General features: G+C 40.5%; 1 protein-coding gene across 5 annotated transcripts in view; it reads right to left on the reverse strand.

Moving 5' to 3' along the window:
- Window positions 1-632: 632 nt before the first annotated feature.
- Window positions 633-18,218, reverse strand: part of BBX (bobby sox homolog (Drosophila)) — a 150,503-nt gene continuing 132,917 nt past the window's right edge. For all 5 annotated transcript variants that reach the window (XM_014947343.1, XM_014947341.1, XM_014947340.1 and 2 more), the window contains 3 exons: window positions 12,380-12,577; window positions 11,523-11,715; window positions 633-8,728 (listed from right to left, as the gene is read on the reverse strand). In XM_014947343.1, coding sequence (XP_014802829.1) covers window positions 8,641-8,728; window positions 11,523-11,715; window positions 12,380-12,577 — 479 coding nt within the window. In that variant the 3' untranslated portion in view covers window positions 633-8,640. The remainder of the gene's footprint in view (window positions 8,729-11,522; window positions 11,716-12,379; window positions 12,578-18,218) is intronic.

Raw genomic sequence — 18,218 nt, forward strand, 5'->3', positions numbered from 1 at the left:
CCATGACTGGGAAGCCTTTGGTGGGCCACGTATGTAACTTTAAGATGTACTCCAAGTACTTCTTTTGGATCAGAAGGACACCTCCTGAGTGTTTTTTCTTTCCTTCTTTTTTTTTTTTCTTAAACTGGATGTTGTTTGATGGCACCACCGGCCTTCTCTTAGTGTGCAAACTGTAATAAAATACGCCTGACTCTCTAGATGTTACTTCTCCATATCCAAGCTCTAAGGTAACACTAACAGTGTTAGTTGTTTGCACTCAGAAAGTTACACTTTGGTGCTAACCCTGACACTCAACTGGTTTGATTTTTGGGTCTATTTCAACTAGTTGCTCTTGTTTCACGGGCTGACAAATAGGTTGAAGTGCTGCTCTACGTGGAATATACTTTTTGTATTACTTTAATATGCTGGATTTTCAACTGGAGTTTCAGCTGGGGGTGAGACAGCTACATCTTGGGCTAGCTTACTTCTGCTGGAGATCTAATGTTACGTTCTCCTAACAGAAAGTAACTAATGAAGCCTAGTTGAAATTTAGAGTAAATTTTAAATACAACTATATTAGTGCTCAATTTCTTACTGTTTCTGTGCCAAAAACGGTCCACAAAAAGAAGCTGACACTGGATAGATGGTAGGCGTTATATCTTACAAGTTTTATTTCTGAAAACAAAACAAAATAGAACTTTGCAGCAGATATAGGAATGCATCTCATATTTTCTCACAAGGTGTTAGTGTCCTACTGAAGGACTGACAGCTTCATGAGCTATAACATGACTATGGTATGCTCAAGTAGACTTTGTGTCTCGCTTAATGTTGTCACACACTGTAGGGGAAAAAAAGAAAAAAAGTGTTTGAAAGCAAGGTTAGCTGCACGTTAAAAAGCCCCAGGATGAAAGAACCCAACAAATGGTATCAAGGGGAGAATTTTGGAGCACCTGGCAGAAGTGCGGTGCTTTAGCAGGACGATACCTTTCCGTCCCGTGTTCTTCCAAAACTATTAGTGGAAATTTCTTACCTGACAGTTATGAGAGTGTCAGTGTAATGTGGCTGCAAGAAGCAATGTGAGTGAGAGCTGGGTAACAAACCACATCTAGATGCCCCAGAGTTAGCTGGATTCAGCAGGTGTTTTGTTGGAAGAACTAAATGAGAGCAGATGAAAAAAGATGGGAGTTCAAGGAATGAAGATGTCTGTTTTAAGGTAATTCTGTAATCAAAAAACCAGGATAGTGACTTCAATGTCCCTGACTGGGCATACTATCATGAGAGAATATGTATTTCGAACAAGATTTCTTCCAGCTTTTTTTGCTCACTGAATCAGAGCTCTTCTCCCCTATCCCCACATATGACCTTTATGTGGCCTTCAATGCTGAAGCTCTTCCATTCCTGGTGTTTCTTTGCAAACATACTGATACATACCCAGTAAAGGCAGTGCAAGATTGTGTACATTTCTTCTTCCCTGAGTAAATGGCACATAGTTTAAAAAAAAACACAAAAACCCCAAAGGCTTCCCTTCTGCTACGTTTGACTCAGAGACGGGAGCTCTGCTCCCATCTGAAAAACTGGTGTCTACTGATTTCCACTACCAAGTCTGTACTGAGGTCTTCTGTGATCAGAAAAACACATTGCAATCAAGGAGGCTTCAGGCATTCCTTCCTTCAGGGCAGGAAAAGACAAGATCCCCAACAGTCTAATTTTCAAGCCTCAAGAGGGTAAAACACATGGGCAGAAAACAGTCCTGGTTTAAGTAAGTTTCCAAAGTAGTGGGGACCTGTCAGTTCAAACATTGGTGACACTTGCTATTTATTTTGAAAAGAGAATCAATTTCTGAGTAAGTTCTCTTAGTGTCCAAAGGCCGAAAACACAGCAAGGGCTTCTTCATCTGAGATGACTTCTCATATGTTTGTGCAGACTATAAATGAGCTTCCCGATTGTGCAAAGACAACAAAATCTAGAAACACAAAGTGGATACCTGGAAAGCCCAGGAGAAAAGGCAAACTTTTCTCCTACAGTCCAACGGCACCGAGTCCTGGCTCTCCCTGCCCCACAATCTCCAGCTTTATGCCCATATAAATCCATTGCATTCTGGGGCGCTTGCATGGGCTCTGCAGATCTTTCCAACAATGTCAACAGTGCTGAACCAGACTCGGAAGTTTTCAAAAATAAAAGGGAAGCTCCCATTATAGACATGTGTAAGCAAGAACAAATGGGCAGAAGTTCTTTGGAAAACACACAACGTTTTTGCAGTCATTGTGTAGAAGCTGAATGGATGATCTGACAGGAAACTACAGCTCACAGCTCTGAGGGTCCATCTCTGGATTTTGGCATCTTCCGTTTTCAGGTGGAAAACAAGCTTGTTTCTTTTTAAGTATTAAAAAAGCCAACAAATTCATACCATAGCTAAAAACAAATTCTGCAAGTACTATTAACTCAGCCATATGTTAAAGTAAACAATCATTTGATAGTAAAGCAGGTGAAGTATCAAAGCAGCTCAGTTTGAATAGTATTTATTTGCAATCATTGGGTTTAAATGGGAAACTGTTTACAGGCACACGCTAGATAACCAAAATAGAATGAACATAAAGAAATCTATTTGAAGGTCCTTTTCAAATATTTCAAATATTTTATTAAATATTTCAGTTTCATTATCACAGTTTAATGTACTTTAGCATGTTATACACATGACTTAACATGTGCACTTAAAAATATCAAATTAGAAGATTTTGAAGAAAGTACGACATTCTAGAAATGTGCTTATTGACTTTCAACTACACACAGCTAAGAAGGCAGTAGCTCTGTTATACGACTGATGGAGATGAACTATTGTAAGGCATGTTTACACGAAGCCTTGGAGAGAATAAAGCCAAATACTGGGTCAAAATTCAGTGAATTATGTGTGAGAATAAAAGGAAGGATTGGGCCCTAGGAAGAAAGATCACAGCAAATCCGTTGTGTTAAAACTGTCAACAGATACTGGTTATTAAAAGCAAGCACTGCTGAGAAAGAAGGCTTTTGTAGCATCCAGGTCATCAGGAGCTGTGGTTTTTTTCAGGTGTGATTTTTGAAGATCACACCTTATGGTGTAATGTGAAGGAAAGAGACTGAAATCTAGCAAGAAAGTTGGAAAACGATCATCTGAGAAATCTCATGGTGTTTTATTGACCTAAGATGGGAACACTTTTGTACAAAGAACATGTTGCAAGTCACTGCGGTCCTGTGTGTGTGTGTGTATGCATATGTATACATACACCCAGACACACGCACACACATGACTCTCCTGCTTTTGTCACCTTCAAAGCCCCCACCACCGATTAATGTGTAGCAGTGTGTGGGAGAAAATAAGGTTTCAGTTGCAGGGGTGGAAGAAGTAGACTAGACCATTACATTTTGGAAGCCTAGTTAGTTAGCCTGTACAGGTGAGTTTTTTTCCAGTAGAGTACAGTGTGGGTCTGCTGGTACATGGTAACAGTTAAGATCCAGAAACTAAAATACAATTATTTGGAAGAACTGAGTAAGTGTTATGCTATTTGCAGTCATTTTTAGAATTCTATGTCAATGAAGGCCCTAGGTCACAATCATGTGCCTCCCCCAGGAACATCACGCAAGCCCAAGCTTAACTCCAAGAGCATAGTGGTCCATAACTGGGGCTCCTGCACTGTCACAGTGCAAACAAGAACGCTGCCCCAGAAGTAAGGATGGTTTTCAGCACAAGCTTAGGTGTGTTGCCGAGTGGAGATCTCATGTCAAGTCTTCCTAGATTTCTGCCTTAGCAGAATTAGTGGGGGAACATAAAGTATACATCCATCTCATAACCTTCTTCAAAGTTGTCAATTCAGTAGAAAATACTGAGTATATAAACGACTATAATAGTACTTAGGTGAGAGCATAAACCTCACTGTGCCTTTTTATTGGGGAATTGAGGGGAGGAGGCAAGTAACTCTTTCACAGACTAAACGCACCCCTTCACGGCGCCCAGTGTCCTGACGCGCCTCCGCATCCTGGCAGCTGTAGGTTAAAGTTCCACAGTATGTACAGGGTAAGGAGAATGCCACAAGTATTACAAAACATGGCAAAGACACCTAGGAGCTCTACAATCTACCAAATAAGCACGGCAAACAAACGGCATCTAATGGGTAACTTATGGTATACAACACACAAGTTGCACAGTTACGCTTCCTTGCGAAATCAGGGTGGCAAACGTAAACTCCAGAACAAGTTTCAAGAGCAGCATTTGGCTCACTGCATCACCTCTGGCAATGGCTGAAGTCCACCACCCCACGAGCACTGCATTTGCTGCTGTTATAAAAACCAATTTCACTGAACCAACTAGAGCTAGCGGGCCCACGTCCTGCAACCCATATGGCTCTGGCAGAGGTTAAACAAAAATGCTCCAGCAACATAGTTTGGCTACCACTGTATATTCAGCCTTTACGTCGTCTGCACAATAGAAATGTTGCTCTTGCAAAGTAAAGCACACAGTGATATACAAATGGTATCAATGGCTGAAAAGATTACACGATCAAGCTTGAATGCAAATGGAAGTTAATGAAAGTAGTCTTTTAGGAGAGGTAGCCATATAAGACTCAGCATTCAAAAAAAGGGAGTGCACTCAAAGGGTCAACATACATTATAGTCTCTTGCAGACCCATCATGTTTTTGTTTTTTCCTACATTTTTTTTTTGCAGAATGTACACACCCAGGCGCACACGCACACATGCACACGCACACACACACATATATATATACATCTATCTTTTTTCATAATTCCCCTTTGCTGTCATAACTTTGCCATACTGAGAACAAAGGTCAGCTTTCCCTTCATCCTCTCTTAGCTGTCCCACAACTACCAGCTGTTGCCTTCAGTCTGCTCAGCATCCGTACAGTAGCTGAACAGACAGTGGAAATTAAAACAGCTTCAATTTCATATCCTGTTCCAAGAGAAAGCATCCAAACTGCAAGACATTCCCTTCTCTTGACGCAAGTTATGACTCTCTTGGGTTTCTACTTAATACAAACTGCAGAATGCTCTTCAGCCTTGTGCTACAAAAGGCAGCTTTCACCCAAATAATAAAGACCAAAGCTGGAATTTAAACACCACAAGTTCACACGCTTCTACCAGTCCCTTGTTCCTGTGCTCCTTTCCAACAACGCTTATCACTTTAATTTCAAAAGTCATGCACCAATGCTATAAAATAAGACACCCAAACTACCAAGAAGTCTCTTGCTCATGACTTTGGGATACTGTATTAGTATAAAAGAGCATTCAGTCATCTTAAATAAATATATTCTATTTCTGAAATCACAGCACATTCAAGGGGTAGTTACTGCCATAAGCAGAGCATTAAAGTAATCTCCATAGATGTTTTTAGAATCACAGGATCCTTTAAGATCATCGAGTTTTGATTGATTTGGTCTACTATCTGGAAAAATAACCTACTGTGGGGATAAGAATCTGCATCTCAAATGTTCTGCAGAACATTTTTCCCATATTTGTATACAGTACTAGGACAAGTAAGAAGACATTACAGTAATTTTCTCCCAGCTGCTTAGATCTGTAGCTTCGGCTACAACAATGTATTTAGTATACCTCAAAACTACATATGAAATATCAAAGATCACTAAATAAATAAAAGCCAAGGAAAACTGGGACAGTACTGCATTTTACACTTGAGACAAGATTCCCCCCTCCCATGGATAACTCACAGAGGACAACTACGGTAAATGCTTTTCTTTTTTTTAAAGAAAGATTTATACACAGGTTCAGATCCAGAAAATAATGTGAAATGCATAAATATTGATAGCTTTAGCTAAGTTAAAATGGGTTCAGTAAAGTATGATACAACATATTCAGAATAAACAAAGCAGAAAAGCATCATATTTTGGTTTGCTTGAGATATACATAAGGTGCAACAATTTCTTCTCTAGAGGCATTTGTGGACAATGTGTTAACGGGTAACAGTGTTTGCTGGTATACTGAAGTACACACAATAGCAATAAGATCTTCCAAAATGAAAGCAGCTGAAATTAATAAAAATTAAAACAAAACAAACAAGGAAAAAACCCAACCCCAATACAGTAAGATATTGGTCTGAAATTTTTGTTGTGCTAACAGACTTTGTTACCTGAAAATACTGATACCCCTTCTAGTAGATTCAGGGAAAATTCTAGCTACTGAAATCAAGACATCACTCAGAGAACCAACAAAGGCAAATGCCTAGTGAACTATAAAGCTTTGCAGGATTTCTGCTACTCTCAGTGCCTAATCGCTTAAAAATTAAGCATATCTACAAAAAGGTTTATAAGTATCTGAAAACAGTCATATCCAGTAAACTGACCCAACCCTACCCCCTCTCTAAGGGAAAGTCAAGGAAAAGCAGATCAAGTAAGATATTAATTCATATAGAAAAAAGTAATTTTCTGTTTCTTTTAAAAAAGGTACCATTAATATACAGAAATATCTTCAGGAACAATATTGAAATTTAAATCGAGGAAGGATGGGGTGCTTTGACAAAAATATATCTACTCTAAAGGTTTCTAGAGAAATAAGTTAGTACCATTGTCAACGTGAACGGCCTGCACTGTAACATATTTGGATTTCAGCTAATTATAAAGTGGTCCAAAACTCCAACAGCCACCGTGATGTGACCCAACAGTTTTTAAGTTTTTCCTGTCTTGTTAAAATAACTTATAAAACTTTAATAAAATCTTATTAAAAACACTGCCATAGGCTGCAATGGCATTCTAGGGGCTCTTAGTCATATATTCACCTGAATTTTTAAAAAGCCTTTTCACTGACTCATTGGCTTGTAAATGTTGTTCTTTTGTTGTTGTTCCCTTCTTCCAACACATGCATCCTCGATGGTGCTGCTTTAGTGACACTTTCCCCAGCTACTTGCCTTTTGTCAGACCTTTAATCCTTCATTACAACCCGTGTGGTACGTTGTATATTGTTTCCCGACGCTGAACCAAGGACTTTCACTTTACTACAACAATGAAAGGCTAAACCTAGCAAGCATTAATAGAGTTACTGTCCGTATGGCTATTACATCAAATTAGTTACAAAATAACCCCAAAACACATTATCAATTCAGTCAAGTATAAATAAGAATGCCTGATAGAATGATGTAAACTCGCATCATTTAAAGACTTAATTCAAAGAACTTCAAACTCAATCTAATACTATCAAAAGTTCAGCCGGTATGACGAAGACTAATAGAAAATTATTGCTGGAGTCCAATTTGGTAAATTGTTGTGCTACAATGCAAAAAGTAGGGAAACATCTTGTGCTATAGAAGAAGTACCCTGTTGAATTTGTAGCTTTAGATCAATTATTAGTGATCGTTTTGCATCTGTTGGTAGGAATCAATGCTTGGTTATACAATAGCGTTAAGTCACGATAGCAGAGATAACAGGCCAAGTGATACACTCGGCCTGCTTTTGGGATGTATTTATGAGAGCAAAACACAAAAATTCAACATAAGCAAAGACAGAAACTGGCAGATGGATCTGTTTGGTAGTCTGAATGCAGTCAAACGTTACTCTTCGGTTGTAGTTTATCTGTATACAGCTTGCCACTTTACCAACACAAACTGTAATTGGCCCTTTCCGCAAACTCTGAAGCCGATTTGGACTGTGCATAGTAACCACAACAATGCCAGTGTCTGTAAAATGTAAAAGTTATGTGTATCGGTGTACATGTGTATCGAAAAGTCACGGTTTTAGGTTTTTCAGAACGGTGAAATAATACTAAGGTCACTTTTGAAAAACACATTTGCAGTACTTTTTGTTTACAGGAAAGTTTCACCAAGTCGCTCAGATACCTATGCAAAAATAAAGGAACCTTCCAAGGCATGAAAGACATCAATTATCTGCAGTATTTTCTTTTCCATACACCACTCCTTTTTCTAATGCACATCATCCTGGTTATTCAAAGCTAAATTAAAAAGAAACAAACCCAAACATAGCCTGTCAGAATTTTCGCCAGTAAACTCTACCACTCTGGTGGCAAATATAAAAGTGCAGAACATCTGGACCACATGGCTGCCCAAACACCGCTAACAATGGTACATCTGTCCAGGCTGCCTTGAGTTCTCTGGAACAGGTTTTAAATTCATTCTACAATATAAACGTAGGCATAACCTATTAATATAAACCATCTTAGAACTTAAATCTTCATGTACAAAAATGACTAAGAATATCTAATAATAACTAGTGCAGTGCGTCAGTGTTTTTGTTGTTGGTTTTTTTTTTTTTCATTTTAATTTAGAATAACTAGGTATTATACGAAACTAGTTGCCGTACTCTCTGGTTGGTAAAAGAGATGCTGTGTGAGCTAACAGTAAAGGCAGCCTTTTTCACACCAACCACCTATTTACTGTTTAAAAGCCTTCAATAGAAAGCAAGCTCTGGGATCACTCCATTTCTGTTCATTAATAGACAATTAATATCACCCTCCTACATACTGGGATCCGATTTGAGGACCTGGCCCAAGTTGCTAACATCTGGCTTCCAGTGAATTCTGGGCCACTCAGAGCAATAAACACTTGCTTGCAGTCTATAGTTTCCATCATATGGACTGACTAGCTTCCCTTGGTAAAGACAAGGCTAGGATATTAGGTAAAGCACAATGTTTTACAATAAAGTGGAGCTTCACTGGTCAGCGCAGGAAATAAGCACTGGAGCCTGAGACATTTCATTTGGCTGTCCATCATGTGGGAGAGGTGTGGCCCTCTGACTTCTGCAAAAAAAAAAAGAAAAGAAAAGCCACCCATCATTATTTGGAGCACGGGAGGTGCTTTTACCAGAGCAGAAAGGATGGAAAGCGGCAGGCGATACGGTTCAACATCCGGCATTACAGCACCAAAGCTCCCTGCTGCTACAAACGCCCACATACTGCTGTCACCCGCTCCTTTGAGAGGTATTCCTGCTACAGTAGCACAATAATATCCTGAGGACAACCTGCAACACAACGCAAAGTCAGGCAGAACCAAGACAGGATGGTATTTGACTACCCAAAGAGTAAGCTGAGAGTGCACAAGGGCTGTTACTCGTTCTCTGCAGAGAGCAGAGCTCACGTGGGGCAAAAGAAGGCAAAGGCACAGAGGCAGAGATCACATTAATGCAAGCCCGTAGTCAGCTTTTAAGCAATATGGAAATATATTCATCAGCAGACTCGCACGTTGGGATTACTCCAAGTTTCATGACTTAACACTTCATCAGCCCGGCACAACATCTCTTTCATTACTACAGCTGCGTTAATTTACAAATGATCCCCTGGCACAAGGGATCATAAAAATAAACTGCGCCGGAATTACGTGCTGGAAATCAACATCAATCATTGTAGCAGATGGACTTGGGAGAGCTCCTTTGCAGCTTGCCTTTTAAAATACATACACATAGCACGTCACCCCCTGTTATCTAATCTCACAAGTCAGGCTCTATTTTTGTTACCGTATGCGTTATTTGCAGCAATGAAAATCTGGGGCCCTCTTTTTATTTACACAAGGGCCACTTTACCTCACCCTGGCACAGCTGAGAGCCCAGCAGAAAGGGAGGTACCAAGGTGCCTGGCAGAACCGGAGTGCCTTGAAGTGGCCTTGGCACAAAATGCAGCTCACGTTCACAGTGCTTAACCGGGGCTGGCACAAGGTACACACAGCTAAACAGAAGCCTTCAGATGGAAACCACGCTGCCACTTCCAGACACGCTGTAATTACAGTTAAAAAGGAGTTTGGCTTCCGTGGCCCAAGGCTCTGTGAAATTATTTCATAATTAAATTCAGACACTAAAGAAATACATCAAGCAAACCTCTAATGCTGTTCTTCTCTTTTCTGGCTATTTGCAAATAAAGAACTGAGTTGCAAAAGATAACAAACAGTCAACAGAGTAGAAAAGAGATAAGCATCTAGCCCAGCAGATTTAGGTTTCTGTTTTGACTTCTGTTGGCCAAGACTGTGAGAGACATGGCGAAGTTTCTAGTGGGAAGGAGTCCTCCCTTCTTGTCATTTCCACCAGCAGTGATTACAAGCTGGAATTTGCAACAGTTGCTGGACATTTGCCCGTTTGGTGTTTTCAGGCCTCATGGAAGGTGCTGCATTGCTCTAGCTGCAGGATGAGATGACAAAAGGCGGGAGTAAGGAGAGACCCAAGCAGAAGGCTATGTAAAACATTAACTCACTTCAACAGGGGCAAGAGGAGGACAAGAACTCTTAAAGGAACAAAGAGGGAAAAACCACACTGAAGCGAATCCTGTTTCTCTTGTGCAATTCTGGTCAGCGTTAATGGAAATCAATGAAACCACAAGGGTGTGAGTGAGAGCAGAGCTTAGTGCAGCACTTCCCCAAGCCTCGTGGCTTCTGACCACAGAAGACGACAGAAACAAGTTCAGACTTTTGCTGTCTTGATAGCAGACACTTGTTCTGCAATGCTGGGAGGAAAGGCCAGGCTGACTGCAGTGTGAAAACACTTCTCACCCAAAACAATGCTGCTTAAGCAAGACAAGAGCTTCTGTAGGGAAGAGCTAACAGGCTGAGCTGGTTGACTTTGCTTCTTGTAGGGCACCTGAGATTCCAAAAAGCCTTTCAATGTTTGATGTGCAGCCTGAATGCACAGGACTGGGTTGGCCGATGGCGGCTACAAGATCAACATTAAACTGAGGTTTAAATGGTTTCATCAACTGCTGCCTTGTAGAACTTCTCAGGCAGCCAGCAATTTGTCAAATGCCATTTGCAGAGGCTGTGATGGTTTCAGACTGGCCCAGCACTTCCTCACCGATTTTCCACTGCAGGAAAGGGTAAGGGTTTCATCCCCAATAAGCTGCAGCATCAAAGAACAACAGAGGATAATTAGGAGCCAAGGAAGACTTGCTGTCCTTGGTTTCCTCCCATCACAGGTCTAGCATGAAGGATCTGACCATGCTGAACTGATCCAACAGCCCTAAGTAACCTGCACATTCTCCACCTTCTCTGTGTGGACGGCCTACTCAGTAATGAGGAGGACCAACCCAAACTAATGTGGCTTTCCACCACCCAAAGTTTTTCTGCCCGTGCCATTCTGCAGATGCCTTGCCTCCTACACAGCAAAGCACAAGAGTAAAAATAACAAGTTGGCTTCCTTGAGCCATGTTCAGCATACAGTTGAAGTTTGCTGAAATTTGACAGTCTCAGGCCACTGAAAAATACAAATCAGCATGCAATAGCCATTTAAATCTGGTATTATCTGACAAATGGCATCTGATAATTAGAAACCCTCAATCATTAGGATCTCAAGGAGCTTATGAACCTGTTTGTATACAAAAATTGGCAGGTAAGCTTGCCAGGGAGGATCGTTTTACTGACTAACAAAATAGATTACACTGTCACTTAGCTGAAGACTTAACACTACTAAGCCAGTGGCGTAAAACAGACGTTCATAGAAAGCTGTAGAAGAGGAAACACAGGCCAAATTGAACAGTCTGCAATTCACATGCTTTCTAAACAAGCTGCCAGACACATACTATTCACTTAGAAAACAAAGGGAAAAGAAAACCATACCTGTGTACATTTTCCATGGCTGCTACTTCTGCCAGAGCAGCTAAGCTAAAAAATGCAGACACCGCTGGCATCTCTGACGTAATACTATGATTTTCTTCCGTCTCTGCATTTCTGGAGCATTCACTGTTGCAATCTGTTTCTGCACTTGATGTTTTTTGAAGAGTACTTTGTGGCAGCTCTTTTGGCTTCTCCTCTGCAATAAAAGAAAGTTACGCTTGCAAATTTGGCAATTAAATTCATAGCAGCCCATCGATATACTGGCTAGTCTGGTGTTAACAGAATCTTCACCTTTGATTTTGTTAAGTGTAATCAGATTCATGCTGCAACCTCTTCTGACCCAAGCTACTGGCAGAAGCACAGTAGTAAGTTTTATGAAGCAATTTACCAATTTTGCATTATCTTTTAGGTCAAGCAAGAGGGCTTTTGTGTACATTTTAGATACAGGAGTCCTGAGAAATTATCTTAACTGCAGAGGACTCCTGCAAGGACTGCGGCATTGACTGTCACGTTATGGAATTAATTTATACATCCTGTAACTAGGCAAAATGTAATTTCTTTACAGGACTGGAAATAAATTATGAAAGGTAACCATTTTCTGTTTGTCTCTCCATCAGCTCTTAGTTCTTAGAACAGAAATATCCAGGGAGAGAAGACAGATTTAAGCATTCAAACAGAATTAAGTTGGCCATTATGGACACGCTGATTTCCCAGTTGATTGATACCTGAATTTTAAAGAGTGACCTTTCTAAGCTATGAAAATAAGCTAACTGAAAAATACTTCCCTGATAGGTTGGTTGTACTCCACAACTTTCTCCAACCATTCAGTTTTAACAAAAGTTAAAGTCTTATTTCCTTACCCAGTGTCCCTCCTGCTGGTGACACTCGACCATCTGCTGTTCGGACAAGATGAGTGATCTTAGTTTTCCTGGCTTTCCTCTTCTGGCTGCCAACTAAAGGCTCGTGCATCATTGCTGGCTCCGGAGTGTTTAGGGCAGATATAGAAAATTTATTCTTCCAGGGAGAGTCACCGGAATTTCTGTCTTCTGAGAATATGGCTGAAAGAGGATAAAAATGCAGTTTTACATGTAGAATAATCCAGCTACTAGTTATGCTCATTTACCATTTAGCATCTATCTGCATAAAGGTTTCCCTCATAGCTGCTCAGAGCATAACCCACGACAAGATATGATGCTGCAGATGTTTGCAGGGAAATAGTAGCATCAGCTCCTAAATGTATCCCGGAAGGTTCGACTTTCTAGTACTTGTAAAGAAAACCGTGAGATGGGCAGTAGCACTTCAGTGGGAGCAGGGCATCAAACAGTCTGTATAAAACACTGCAACAGAAGATGCAATCAAGTAGCTAAGAGACAAATGTATTTAAAGGAACAATAATGACCCTCATTTAAGTTTATATTAGCTCACAGGTGGACTTACAAGCAGAATTCAGGAATTCCTGACTAATCCCAGTCTTTCCTCTATAGTCACTCTACATCATCTCCTCTAAGCAGTTGTTTTTACAAAACATCAAACATTATAAAACACCCAAAAGGCAGCAAATGCAAAAGCTGAGCTGGATCACAGTTGAAGATAAGAATGCTAAAAAAAGAAAGCAAGCTCAGGATAAAGTATCATGATGGAAATAATGCCTACATGGAGTCAGAGAGTGAGAAAGGAGCAGTTCAAATGTTTCTCAACAGTTCCAATGCTGGCATTTCAAAGTAGACTTCTGCCCTGAACTGAAAAATGATCACAAACTTTCACTTGACTTAAGTCACTTGAATCTTGTTCATGAAGAAACTGGTCAGACAGCTATCACCAAATGTATTTTAGCTTCCGAAGTGTGAGATCAGTCTGTAGTCATCAATCATTTGTGGTTTCCATTGATTTAATAAGCCATACTGCTGATACCATATGGTATCACTAGTCCATAAATTCGATCTGTGACATCTTTCTTCCTCCTGTGATAGAAGCATTATGAGGCTTACCCCATCTGCGATCACTGTAAGCTAGGGTTAGAAAGAGACTACAGGCAGCAAAGGGAATGCCCAAGTCACTTTTTACAGATGCTTGTCTCATCTGCTTTGAAGTTGGGAGCACTCATGGGCACCTGCACCAAGTCCTTGGGAGTATTTTTTCCCAGGGCACTGCCATCCTGAATGACAACATATTTTTCCCTAATGCCTGCACCTCATCTCCCCTGATGAATTTTCAACTCATTATCTTCTTTACTACCCATCAGGCTACACCACATCTCTTTGCAACAGTCCTTTATATAAATCACAGCTGCTACTGTGCCTACAGTTAGCTTTCTCTTCCCCACAATTTCTTTCAATCTTTATTCCTGTTTTAAAGATATGTTTAAGACCCGTTTGTTAACGTTCTGGGTGGTTGGACCAGCAAAAACTACATGCACAAAAAATCAAGCTGGAGTGCAACCAATTGCTCTTTCAGGAGGGCTCAGCACTGAGCAAGACCAGCCTTCCACGCTGAGACTGGTCCTCTCACGCAGGAGCATCCAACGCCTGAACTGTGCACAACAGCCAGGCAGCCTGCACAGACTTTGCCCTTTTTCATTTGAGGGTGTATTTACTGTTTGCTTATTGTTTGTTTTGTATTTTATAGGTATATTATATATGCTTGTTTTAATGATCTTCCTATTCAAAGATATGGCTATACATAACCTCTATCTTTTGCTAGCTTCTGTAACTGTTAGCTGTGTAAGGATGTGAACTGGTGAAGAGAATAGCTGTAACACATCTCATCTTGTTAGCTGTTGCCCTTTGCTCTTTCGTTTTAAGTGGGAAGGGACCTTTTAATGTTTTATGGCATAAGAATACAATCAGATCTAGTACATATGTGTAAAAACATTCGGAAAAGTTCAAAACCTTAGTTCGTTTATGTCCTTAATTCAGCTTCGTATCTTCTCTTGTAAAACATTTTTGAACTTGTGCATGCTCTTTATTTTGAAAAAAAGCCTACAGCTTCAAATAGCTTTTCAGTGTTTAGATATAGTTGCTAACCTTTCCAGAGCAGAGTCATGCTGTATAACTTATTTTTTGTTAAGAGAGCAAGAGAAATCACAAGAAAAGATCTGCCCCATAACAGTCCAATCAAGCAGTAGCGGCAATGATTGCAAATGTAACTTTCAAGTAACTCAACTGGGCTAATAGTGAGATGTTCAGATAAGCTTACTGCACTGATTGAGACCAAAATCTTAATTGGAATGTATAATTAAATAGGCAGCTTTCTCTCTAGATTTCTTATTAGGGAATTCATGAGCATTGATTATGTATTAATGTAATGGTTTGGTTGTAGTCCAGCACTATTTGTTAATTCTGATTTTGGGATTTGCTCTAATTAGATAGTACTTTGACAGTGCTGTTTCACTCTACTTTGATTGAGTTTATAATGGCTTTAATCTTAGTAATACAAGTCACATTAATGTTTTTACATTTAATAAAAATACTAAGACATGATTTCCAACAATAAAGAAAATATGATAGACAGAAAACTGATTTGATGTATTTTTAATTAAATGTGTTGTATATTACAAGTCATGTCAGGCCATTAGAAATTAACAATTGGTCAGTGCAGTAGACAGCTCCCCTTTACTTTTGTTTTTTTCTCATACTGTATGAGCCAAAAAGCTCAGGAAATTAAAGATTAAAAAAAAACGTGAAAGATAAAATGAAAAGAGCCAACAGTTACTAAATACATAAGGAGGAGTATATGATGGTAGTGTTTTTTGACTACGAAATAGCAGAATGTGGCTGTCAAACTCAGGATGCAGCAAGTATATTCCTTCTCCATGTTTTAAGGTTTTTCAATCCTTGAAATGAGACTTGAGAGCCTTCTATTTCTTTTTTCCTTCTCTACCTCTAAAGTAAGCTCTTTATCATTTCATCATAACATTGCTACCATACAGTTTTGAAGAAGGAAGGACTACAGGTGAACAATGAGTATTTTTTTGTGAGTGGGTGGAGGGTGGGTGTTGAAAAGAAGAGCTTTTTTCTTCTCTAGGAGTCTTAGTGGACATTGGGCTAAGAAATAATTTCATTGAATTATTTACAGATTATTATTCCAGACATAAAACCTAACTTGGAGGCAATCACACAAAGGCTTCTCTCCCAAGATCCTCTGCACTGAAATCCAGAAAGATAAAGGAGTCTACGCTTTAACATCTGTATAGCTAAGCTAGCTGCCAACTGGGGTCCTCCTGCACCTCCTTCAAGAGGAACAGCACCCCATTGCTTCAACATTGCTATACCTGACAAGGGTATATCCATACGGTGCTCCAAACTAGGACTCGATTTTGCTGTGCAGAAAGGACAAGGCTAAAAAGTTTAATTCCCTGTGGTTTTATTTAATAATTTCTTTAAACCATTTCACATCCCTTCTGTCCTGTGTTCAAGATATGTCCTATGTAGAGCTTAGCTAATTTGCAGGAGAACACTCGTCTAGAAATGAAATTAGGTTCTGCAGCTACTGTGTAGTCCTGCAATCAGGTATTTGCATACCTGTCTGCAGCTTTCTGTATCACAGTAGCACATGCAGAACTACGGGGCTATTTTTGAAAGCAGAGCTGAGCACATGACAAGGAGATGTGAGCCTTTTGGCAGGCGTACACGGTGACAAAAATGACTGAGAGAAAAACATCTAAGGCTCCATGCCGGATTGTTTCCCAAGCTAGATTTGTTAAAAGTTAGCATGGACAGTTTACCCTATTCTGCGGGCACAAAGAGCACATGTAAGTCTTATTTAACCCCACATTTCTGAACAAAGAAAATGAAGCCAATTGGACTGACTCAGCACACCCCAGAAAAGGACAAGCTTTTCAGATTGAACCCCAACAAGACACAGACAGACTTAAAAACATTTCTTCAGCCATGTCTATCTGTTACAAGAGAGCACTGTGGAATTTTAACCCCATTTAGTGGAGAATGAATGCTCTGTGGGTCTAAGCATGGTGGCATCAAAAAGAAAGATGAGCTGTAATACTTTAATGGGCTTCATGAAGTTAGAAAGGGGAAGCCTAGGAAGGCAGAGAAAAGCTTCAAAGTCACCAGTGTCTGGGGAACCACTTCACCGAGGAATTGATGCTAAGCACTCTCAGACCCATACTCTGGTGGAAATTCCAGCTCTTCTGACAACGGGATGCTGCTGCAATAGTGCTCGTGGGGCCAGGTGGCACATGATGCTGCAGCTAACTAACAGCAGAGGGTCACCAGCTGACAAAGCAGCAAATGGTCAAGCCAGGTGTATGGAACAGCTGCCCAGGTGGAAGCTCTCCTGCATGAGCCTATGCTGACCAAGTCCTCTTCCAGGCTGATTGGGTGCCAAAGGCACAGTAGCACAGAGCTGTGGGCTCCCTCTGGGCTGCAGGTGCCACACAACAGGGCTTTCTCAGCAGAAAAAAATAAAAAAGGTCATTCTGCTGATTTTCTGCACTTTCTGTTCTTTCTCAGATGCATGTGCTAAGGCTGTACAGACTGATGCGCACGTGGGAGAGCTGATGGAAGATCAGTAGCAGGCAGTTAGCTCTACCAGCCACAGGAGATGGGGCTGCTTCACACATCAGCTGGCCCTGAGACTGGCATATACGTTCATCTCCTCTTCTGATGCATAGGCCAGAATTTCATCTGGTCATTACAATAACCATGCAAGAGCCCTCAGAACAGCTCACTAAATGTACCTGCAAGGAGTCAACAGTTGCAACTTACTCCTTGTTATTTAAAGTATTGCTTTCCACCAGAAAGTGGTAGCAGAAAACAGTGTGGCAGAAAATAAATATCTCAGCAGAGTGGTGTTCAACCTCCCCAAGCAGTGATGGGTCCAGCTGTGCTTCTGTCAGCCCTTCTAAGAAAGTGATACATCTCTTAACATAGTCAGTTGCATTACTGTGTGCTTGGGGGCAGCAGGGGTTGTGGCATGTCCACCGGTATTTCACTAGGCTGTATTTCTAAACACCTGCAAACTCGTAAGACAGTGATTTGTACTGGTGATGCCGTGTAGGATGTGGTCACATGGAGTCAAAATTCACTTAGATACTCAAACCACAGACAGACACAGAAAACATGATTCAAGCATGTCAAAATTTGCTTTTACTGCACTTACTTTTCTTCCTTTTCTTCATTCAAAGCACAGATGCACACAGGCACACACACTTTTCAAGATGACAAAACATTAATCCAGCATGACCTCTGCTGACAGCAACCCTTCCAAGTGTCTCCAGCTATAAGAATATTCAAGCTCCTTCCTCCAGCAAAATTAACTCCATAAAAATCAAACCCACACATTACAGAGTTGTGACTCACCACAAGTATAGACTAACCACAAAAAGGAGTTGAAATTTTCATTTAGTGCTTGGTTCCCTAAATCCTTGATATATTTGAATGGAAATGAAGACGCTGGGATTCCCAGCTCGAATGCTGCAAAATATGGGGCAGTGAAGTCAAACAGTTTAGGGCCCTGATACTCAGGAATTCATGAAAGGATGAAGTTAGGTAGGCGGCACACGATGGTGAGGCTTTATACCATCTGCCAAGGCCATACCCACGTTGTACTTTGCTGATCAATGCTTTGCTTTCAGTGTCCCTACATGGTACACTTAAGAGTAGGTGCAAGACCCCAGACTTTTTTCCCCTTTTTAACTCGGAGAAAATGCAGTTCCCCCCCAATATTTATATCCGCTGTCTT

The sequence above is a fragment of the Calidris pugnax genome, unplaced genomic scaffold, assembly GCF_001431845.1.
Source record: "Calidris pugnax isolate Ruff unplaced genomic scaffold, ASM143184v1 scaffold95, whole genome shotgun sequence".
Classification (NCBI taxonomy): Eukaryota; Metazoa; Chordata; class Aves; order Charadriiformes; family Scolopacidae; genus Calidris; species Calidris pugnax.